The sequence below is a fragment of the Camellia sinensis genome, chromosome 7 (genome assembly GCF_055761805.1).
Source record: "Camellia sinensis isolate YWXY chromosome 7, ASM5576180v1, whole genome shotgun sequence".
Classification (NCBI taxonomy): domain Eukaryota; kingdom Viridiplantae; phylum Streptophyta; class Magnoliopsida; order Ericales; family Theaceae; genus Camellia; species Camellia sinensis.
In genome coordinates, this window is record NC_138967.1 from 13,523,022 (window position 1) to 13,532,831 (window position 9,810).

The window sequence follows — 9,810 nt, forward strand, 5'->3', positions numbered from 1 at the left end:
TATTTGTGCAGCAAAAGTGAATAAAAACCTTGTGCGGTAAAAATGAGTAAGAAATTTTGTGCAGTAAAAGTCCACAAATGAGGGTAAAGGGTAAGTTACAAGTAGTAGCTAGACAGTTAAGTGTAAATTTGAAAGTGAATGTGAAAAAGGTAAGTGTTATGAGGAGGTTTCAAAACGGACGAGTGAGAGTGTAAACATGAAGGTAAGAGTAAGTAAGTGTTGTGGGGAAGTTTAAAAATGTGACCAAGTGTGAAAAGATGTAGCCTTGTTTGGTTTTGGAGTGCTTGGTCGAGTGTTCAGTCTAGCTGGGGCTTTGAAGTGCTTGGTCTGGCCGAGGCTCTGACGTGCTCGGACTGGCCGAGGCTTTGAGTGCTCGGTCTGGCCGAGGCTTTGAAGTGCTCGGACTGGCCGAGGCTTTGAATGCTCGGTCTGGCCGAGGCTTTGAAGTGCTCGGACTGGTCGAGGCTTTGAAGTGGTCGGACTGGCCGAGGCTTTGAGGTGCTCGGACTGGCCGAGGCTTTGAAGTGCTCGGACTGGCCGAGGCTTTGAGTGCTCGGTCTGGCCGAGGCTTTGAGTGCTCGGTCTGGCCGAGGCTTTGAAGTGCTCGGACTGGCCGAGGCTTTGAATGCTCGGTCTGGCCGAGGCTTTGAAGTGCTCGGACTGGTCGAGGCTTTGAAGTGGTCGGACTGGCCGAGGCTTTGAGGTGCTCGGACTGGCCGAGGCTTTGAAGTGCTTGGACTGGCCGAGGCTTTGAGTGCTCGGTCTGGCCGAGGCTTTGAAGTGCTCGGACTGGCCGAGGCTTTGACTGCTCGGTCTGGCCGAGGCTTTGAAGTGCTCGGACTGGTCGAGGCTTTGAAGTGGTCGGACTGGCCGAGGCTTTGAGTGCTCGGTCTGGCCGAGGCTTTGAGTGCTCGGTCTGGCCGAGGCTTTGAAGTGCTGAGGTTGGCCGAGGTTGTGAAGTTTTGAGTTGCTGGGATCGTCATACAAACATTTGAATTATGACAGTGTAGATCTGCAATCGGAATTTGCTTTATATATAAAGAAAAGGGGAATACAACAATATTGGTAATATAAAAATATGAACTTATTGATAGTAACGCTTCAGATGTTCTGCATTCCAGGGATGGGGCAGGTCTCGGCCTTCCATGTCTTGGAGTCGGTAAGTGCCTGGTCGTGGTCGGGCTTTGACGATGTAGGGGCCCTCCCATTTGGCTGCCAGTTTGCCCTCGGCTGGATTCTTTGTGGCGAGAGTCACTTCTCGTAAGACAAGATCCCCGACGGAGAATTCCCGAGGTCGGACTCGGCGGTTGTAGTGTGTTCTCATTTTCTGCTGGTAAGAAGCCAATCTGACAGCAGCGGTTTCTCTGAGTTCTTCGATTAGATCGAGGTGTGTTCGATGGAGCTCTTCGGCTGAGGCCAGATCCGGGTGTAAAACCCTAGGAGTGGGGAGGCCGACCTCTACCGGGATAACCGCCTCAGCGCCATATGTTAAACGAAAAGGGGTTTCGCCGGTGGGGGTGCGAGCAGTGGTTCGGTAAGCCCAGAGTACATTGGGCAGTTCCTCGGCCCAAAGGCCTTTAGCAGCTTCGAGCTTGGTTTTGATGATTTTGAGAAGGGAACGGTTGGTGACTTCAACTTGGCCGTTTGCCTGGGGGTGACCGGGGGAGGAGAAGCACGGTTGGATCTGGAGATCTGCACAAAATTTTCTGTACTTCGCGTTATCGAATTGTTTGCCATTGTCAGAGATGATGGCTTGAGGGATGCCAAATCGGCAAATGATCGATTGCCAGATAAACCTGGTTGTGTTCCGTTCGGTGATTGTGGCAAGGGGTTCAGCTTCGACCCACTTGGTGAAGTAATCGATGGCAACGATTGCGAATTTGGTCTGACCTCGACCGGTGGGAAAGGGACCGACCAGGTCAATCCCCCATTTGGCAAACGGGTAAGGACTGCAGAGTGTGATTAACTCTGTAGGAGGAGCATGAGGGATGTTGGCGAAGCGTTGGCATTTGTCGCATTTGAGCACGAAATCAGTCGTATCCTGACTGAGCGTTGGCCAAAAATACCCAGTACGGAGTACCTTCTGGGCAAGGGACCTGCCTCCTGAGTGATTGCCACAAATCCCCTCATGGATTTCCTGCATTACGTAAGTTGCTTGCGCTGGATTGAGGCAGCGTAGGTATGGCCGGGAGAAACCGCGTTTGTACAATATGTCGTCGATGATGACGTAATTGGACGCTCGGGATCGGACTTTGGAAGCCTGCTGCTGGTCCTCTGGGAGTGCTCCTGTGGTCAGGAATAGGAGGATGTCGGATGCCCATGGGATAGGTTCATTTTGAATGTGTTGTATAGCTTGTAGACTCGGTGAAACGGCCGGGTGGTGTAGGTATTCTATGCGGACGTCATGGCTGAGAGTAGGATGGTCAGCTGAAGCCAGCTGAGCCATTTCGTCTGCTTTGGAGTTGTCTGCCCGAGGAATATGTTTGATGTGGAAGGTATTGAAGAGGCGAGCAAGAGGGAGTGCCAGGTCTCTGTAGGCTCGCATCGTATCGTCCTTGGCGTCAAAATCCCCCGTCATTTGACCGACGACGAGTTGGGAGTCGCTGAAGACTCGGAGGTGGCTGACCCCTATGTCCTTGGCGAGGCGGAGTCCTGCTAATAATGCCTCATATTCGGCTTCATTGTTGCTTGCTTCAAACAGGAAACGGAGGGCGATCGCGGCCTTCGTTTGGTGGGTCTGGATTGCGGGGCGGTGTGCGTCGGCGATTGTTCCTGGGATGGTCAGTTCTTTGTCGCTGTGGGGGTCGGGGGTCTGTGAATCGGCTGAGACGGCCCTGGCGGATGAAGGTCTCGATCTGGTCTTTGAGGTTAATGCACTCGTCGGTGGTATGGCCATGGTCTTGGTGGAAACGGCAGTATTTGGACTGATCTTTCCGGGTGGAAGGGCTTCGGGACGGTAGGGGCCATTTGAGGGGGTAATCCCGCTGGATCTGGTTTAGGACGTGATCCATAGGGGAGTTGAGAGGGGTGTACCGCTCGAACCGACCGGGCGGTCGGGTCGGAATCGATCGGTCAGTTCGGGGGGGGTGGTCATTATACTGGGCGGTTCTGGGCTCGGAGTCTTTCCTCTTCTCTCTGGGAGTCGGATTTTTAGGGGTTGGCTCTTGTCGAGCGGCCAGGGAGTCTTCAGCATTCATGTATTTCTGAGCTTTGGATAGTAGGGTTGCCATGGTGGTTGGGGGGTTTTTGGAGAGGGAGAAGAGGAAGTCAGACGACCGCAGGCCGGCCATAAAGGCGGTGAGGATGACCTTGTCGTCATTTTCTGCTACTTGAAGGGCTTCGGTATTGAAACGGGTGACAAAGCTGCGGAGCGACTCCCCCTCTGTCTGACGAATGTTAAGGAGCTGGGTGGCCGGGCGCCTCTGACGCTGGGCTCCAATAAAATGGCTCAGGAAGGAGTCACTGAGGTGTTGAAAGGCGGAGACGGACTCCGCCGGTAGCTGGCTAAACCACAGCCGAGCTGATCCCTTTAGTGTCACTGGAAAAGCTCGGCACATGATCTCATCAGGAAAGGCATGGAGGACCATGAGGGTGCGGTAGGTTTCCAGATGGTCGACTGGGTCCGTCGTGCCATCGAAGGAGTCAATGGTAGGCATCTTGAATTTGGCAGGCAATGGTTTGTCGCGGATGGAGGCAACAAAAGGTGAGTTGGCGGTGGCCGAGGGCTTGTGCTGGATGTTCTGCATGACCCCTTGTAGTTGGAGTTTCATAGCTCGGATTTCAGCGTCCCAGAGGGGGGTGGTGTCGCCATGGTCGGCCAATGGAGGCTGGACGCTGCTAGCTTCCCCCTCAGGGGTCAGTACTGCAACCGGCGGGCGTGGAGGTGGTATGTTTTCATGTTGGGGAGGAAGGTGCTGCGAACCTTCTGGGTTAGGTGGAGGGGGCTGTGGAGCGGGATGGTCTGGGGCTGTTCCTTGGTTGGGGGGAACGTTTGGAGGTGGAACGGGGGGGTTTCTTTGGAGTAACGCATTGATCAGGGCCTGGTTTTGCTCGGCCATGCGGTTAATGCTGTTGGTGAGCTCGATGATGTATTGTGGTGGATTGATTGGGTGGGAGGGGTCTGTTTGGTGGCCGGAGGCATTGTGGTGAGAAGCCATGGACCTAGTCGTGACCATGCACCTAGATGGGCAAAAAGGAGAGGTGATAGTGAGAAGGGAGGGCTCCGGCGGTAGTGAACACAACTACCGCGCGAATAAACCAGTAACTTCCCACAGACGGCGCCAACTGATGATGTATCGATTCCCGGGTGGATGGGTCGGACCGGCCCAGGTTCTCCAGAATCCGGCTCAGGAAGGCTGGCTCCGTCAGATGACCTGCAAGCAAGTTCAGGGGGGGAACGGGGTAGTCCCCCAGTGAACCCTCCGGTGCAAGAATTAGAAGAGCAGAGTATGAAAAGACTGTATATCGAGAGATCAAGAGAGAGAGCAACCTAACCTCCTTTTTCTTCCTCTTATCCTTGCTTATATCCTTTGGTCATCATTTTTCCTGTCTCTTGTGACGTGCTTTTTCCGCCGAAAGCCTGTGCCATAGCTTATCTTGTTTAGGGTGATGGAGGCTCTGTTCCGGCGGGGAGTGCTGTTGTAATAAATGCTGTGATGGGTTGCATTAATGGTGATGTGTTGTGATAATAACTCTGCAGATCTTTGTCTGCTGATGTGGCCCGTGTCCTACCTGCCGTGTGCCTAAATGCCGTTGGCCCTTCATGTCTAGGTGGCCTCCAGTTGTTCTGGGCCTTGTCATCCAAGCAACCGGGTTGTGCCATTGGCCCCAAGCACTGGGTTCGGGGTGGTTTACCGTGGGCCGTGTGCCTTGTGGGCCTATCCATGTCAAAAGGCATCAACACTACTACATTCATTTCGGTTTTCAGCCAACAAATTTTGTGCGTAGATATAGAGATTTCTTCTTCCTACTTGGTTTAGTTAGTCACAACCCTTCACTCTTGTTTGGCAAGTTAGAATTGGACAAAGGGAGAGTTCGACCAAAACAATAGCCAACAATTACATTCCTCCCTTTGTCTGTAGGTATATTTTATTCATGTTTTATCTATTTTTTTATTTTTATTTTTAAATCTTTTCTTAAATTTTCCAACCAAACACAGTATAACAGTTTAAGGTTAACTCCTTTGGACCTTCTCTTTTCATAAATGATGTTAGGGAGAGTAATTTTAGTAAGTTGGGTGGTTGGATGTGGTGGTTGATGGCTCCGGGTGGGTGGCGGAAGGAAGGAGGAGAAGATAAAAAATAATAATAATAATAATAATAAATTACTTCTTTTAAAAATGTGAATATTTCTAAAATATTGAAAATTGTTTTTATTATTCAAAAACGAAATCGCTTCCCAAAAGTATTTTTCATTCCATTTTCCAAAATTTTTAAAAATAAAAACATTACCTGACACTTTTAAATATCGTTGATAATATTTACAGTTTATTATTTTTTTTCTTTATAGAAAACATTTTTGGATTCATTGTGGTACATTTTAGATATTTTTATGAAATGGGTTGATTTGCAAATGATTTTTGTGAAAGTATATATGCCCCCACACAAATAAAAAGGAATCAAAACAAAAACAAAAACGAGAGAGAGAGAGAGAGAGAGAGAGAGAATCTAGGTTAGGTTTCCACAGAAGTGAAAAACATCACTACAATTTTTAATGTTGGTAGATTTTTCCATGGAAACACTAAAATCTAGAGGGTAGGAGGAATGATAAGTAGGGGACTGCAAAGACCATGTGAGAGAGGAGGAGAGAGAGCATTTGCAGAGCTTTGCAGAGAGAAAGAGAGCATATAATGCAAAGAGGGCAATAAAGGGTTAGACAAGCACTTAATGAGACCCTCAGCCCCCACAAATTATATATTGGGCCTGATTTTCTCTAGTCTCAGATTGGATTAGAAAGCATTACTAGGCTTGTAGGAATTCATTACGGATCTTGTTTTGATAATTCGAATCGTTCAATATATAGAACTCGTCGAGTACTATATGTTTGTTAAAAATCACGTTGATCGGATATTGATAGTTACGTGATTAAATTAATTTTGTATTACAAAAAATGGACAGTTTAAAAATAAACGGTTGACAGAAAAATTAAACCGATGAGATAGCTATCGATATTCGATCAATGTGATTTTTTACAAAGATATAGTACTCGACGAGTTCTACACATTAAACGGTTTGGATTATCAAAACGAGACCAACAACACCCTCTAATCTGATATGAGACGGGAGAGAAGCCACTGCCATCTTGTTTCGGCTCATTTGGTGCTCATGTGGTGTACTTGCTCTACATATGTGCCCAATATGCGTTCCCTCTACAAAACTATAGGGAACCCCAAAAACAAAAAGGATCCAATGTGTGTTCGATTAAGCTTGGGATAGGGCTCCAATGACTTCTTCAATACACCTTATTGCAAGCTGAAAGTTAGTAATTAAAAAGTAAAAAATAAATGTACTATTTTCCCTACTTTTGAATAATTAATTATTTTTAATTTATTTATTGTATTTCTGTATCAAAAGTTATAAACAAAAGATGTACAAAATACTCTAATATAGATTTTTTAACCACAGAAATCTTTCTAACGTCTAGCCTGCCTTAGTTTTACTAGCTTTTAATTTTACTTTTGATTTTAAAAAAAAAATCCACACTAAATCCCATAAAAAAAAAAAAAAAAAAAGAGAGAGTAAAATATAGAATTAATTTTTAAAAAGGGCGAAAAAATAGCTATGAAAATGTTAAAATTTGATTAAAAATGATCCAAACAAGCCCTTAGAGTTTATATTTGATTATTATTATTATTATTATTATTATTATTTTATTGTTTCGCTTAATTGCTTTAAATATGTGATCGGATCTTTCATTTGTGTATGAATTTATGAAGAAAAACTAAGAGGGAGGAGCTTTTTTTTATACAAATAATTACAATCAACCCAAACCCTGTGTATTGTTCAACAATATTTTAACTTTCACTGAATTTGGGTAGGAAAGCCATTTTTTATGGGTGCTTTCCCTCCAATAATCACCATTCACGTTTCTTTTGCATGCTAAGGGAGAAAAAATAAAGGAAAAAAAAAATGTAAAAAGTAAACAAATATATATAAGGAGAATGTTTCGGACCCCAAGTGGGGGTGCTGAGTCGGCTGTGATCGGCCCAAAAAAATTATTATTATTATTATTTTTTTTTTTCAACCAGTGAGAGACTGACACATCACTGGGGTGGTCGGAAGCATTGTTGTATATATAAAGATGGGAAGGACAAAACCACAAGGGTTTCATCATATGGGTTAGCCTTTTAAGAAGGGCAACAATTATGAGCCTTATAAATGAAGGGTTACTTACTCGGAGAAATAATTAACTCAAAAAAATCAGCTGTTTATAAGGCCTTGTTTGGGGTAGCTTTCTCACCCAATTGCTGTTAAAGTAGGCCCCATATGATAAATCCACAAGCACTCCTTATTAGTTGACCATATTAGACATGCATCAAGATGTTGATATTTTTTACTTTTGATAATTCAGTATTCCATTCACTAAATCAATTAATTTAAAAGACTAATTTCACCGTCTATTAACGAGTGAGCTCAATTTAAATTAGGACAATGTTTGGTATGGACCGGCCATTCAAAATTTATTTTGATTCAATCCATTTGTAATCATATGTTCAGGAAAGACTTGGTTTGATTGAAATTTACCAAGTGGATTGCACAGTATAGTTTAGACTGTGGAGTTGATTATGGATTTTATTACGCAGATTTATACCATTAGTTCTATTTTTCCTGATCTATAGATTATCGAGGAATAAAATAATGTCCATAAAGAAAAAGAAAAAAAAGGCAAAGAAAGGAGGCATAATATCCATAGAAAATGAAAAGGGTCATGAGGGCAGTTTGGTAATTTGACATCTGGACAAGGACTGTAAGTAATTTAATAATGCTACCTAAAGAGTAACAGAAAATGATCTAATTTATTGTACAATTCAATTTTGTGGGGAAAATCTACTGTAGGGAAAATCAGACGACTATGGTCAGAGATTTTAAATATTTTATTAAATATTTTATATGCATATGAAATTCATACATTTATATAAAATTTTGATAAAATATATGCTGTCGCTAATTTTTTCAAATTTGACAAATGGTTCATTAACATTTAATTAATAAATATTTCAATAATCAATAAACTATATTACACTTAATATTTATTTTATTTTATTCATTCACACACTCAAACCAAAAGTTTCATTCAAATATACAAATAATAATGTTATATAACTAACAAAATTATAAAGTCTAAACAATAATTTAATAATTATTTATTTTAAATCAAATGAGTCTCTAAAATGAATTATTAATTTAAAAATATCACTATTACATTATTGTAATTAATTTTTTATGTATAAAGTTACTGTTTACAAATTATTTAAGTTTTGTTTGCTAATGTTTTTATTTTTTTATGAACTAAAATTTAAATAAATATATATTTGATATATATATATTTGTTTTAAAAAGTATGACATCGATTTTGAAATTTAAAAAAAAAAATTGAGAATGAAAAAATAATTTCACTTATTTTCAAAATAACTTTTACTATCTCTTCTCTCTTACCACTTCTGGCCACCTGCTACTACCAGTCTCTAGGAACCGATAAGGACCCTCCAAGTAAGAAACAATAATCGATTGTAAGAAGTAGTAACCAATTGTGACTTCCAGCAATAGGGGTAATAAACAGAACCAAATGAGCCGAACAATTAATTTTTCAATGTTGATTTGATAACTTTAATAAGTTTCAAAATTTGTTTAAATTTGGTTTGTTAAATTTTCGAGTCTATCTCAAACGAGTTTTTATCGAGTTGAACTTAAGTAGTTTAATATTTTATATAAATTTAGACTTATTGAACTGAGCCGAACGAATAATTAATTGTTCAAACTTAGTTTATAAACTTTAACAAATTTTAAAATGTGTTTCAATTTGATTTATTTATTTAACGAATCGAACTCGAACGAGTTTTTAACAAGACAAACATAAGAAGTTTTTAACAAGACGAATATAAGTCAAACTCAAATTGTTTGATTTATTTATCATCCCTAACCAACAACACTCCCCGACTATGGGAAGCAAGGATATTACTGTATGCTGTGCTTTTTGTGGGAGATCGTTTTGAGTGTTTTTTGATGATCTGAACTGTTCGTATTTTAGAATTCGTTGAGAATATTATTCATGTAACAAATCAAATTAATTGGATATTCATAATCCCATGATTAGGTTCTAATTATTTTTAAAAATTTATGAAAGTTATGTTAACTGTTAATTTTTATAAAAATAAGCGTGCATTGGTTATAGGGTTATAAATATCCAATCAATTTGATTTTTTGTAAAGATGATCTACTCAACAAACTCTACAATATGAACAATTCAGATCATTAAAAAACACTCAAAATAACCTCTTACAAAGAACACAATAATTAGGCACAACAGTGTTTCCGTTTCCCGACTATGAACTCAGGTAGCTACCATCGGTCAACCTATGCCTCTTCACCGCATCCGCACCGTACATATATATATATATATTTTATATCGTTTTTTGTAAAATTATTTATTTATACCAAATAAAATTTTCATTTTTGTTATTTAACAATAAAAAAAAAGAAAAAAAAGCCCAAACCCAAATTCAAAACCAACACAATTCTAAAGCCCAGCCAAGGCCCAAATGGCTTATACGGCGTTGTATATATAACTTATTAAAATTATTTAGTTTGAGAT

The 9,810-nt window shown here is 41.5% G+C and overlaps 1 protein-coding gene across 1 annotated transcript; it reads right to left on the reverse strand.

The window, feature by feature from the left end:
* Positions 1–979: 979 nt before the first annotated feature.
* On the reverse strand, positions 980–2,578 carry LOC145795614 (uncharacterized). Its single transcript, XM_082880444.1, has 2 exons — positions 2,081–2,578; positions 980–1,012 (listed from the first exon to the last, which is right to left on the reverse strand). Exons 1-2 carry the CDS (start codon positions 2,576–2,578, stop codon positions 980–982), a joined length of 531 nt encoding a protein of 176 aa, XP_082736570.1.
* Positions 2,579–9,810: the final 7,232 nt, after the last annotated feature.

Coding starts and splice junctions, on each gene's coding strand:
- LOC145795614 (XM_082880444.1), bottom strand. CDS start 2,578: ATGACGGGGGATTTTGACGCCAAGGACGATACGATGCGAGCCTACAGA. Junction 1,013..2,080: donor GCAGGTCCCTTGCCCAGAAG/GTACTCCGTACT, acceptor TTCCGATTGCAG/ATCTACACTGTCATAATTCA.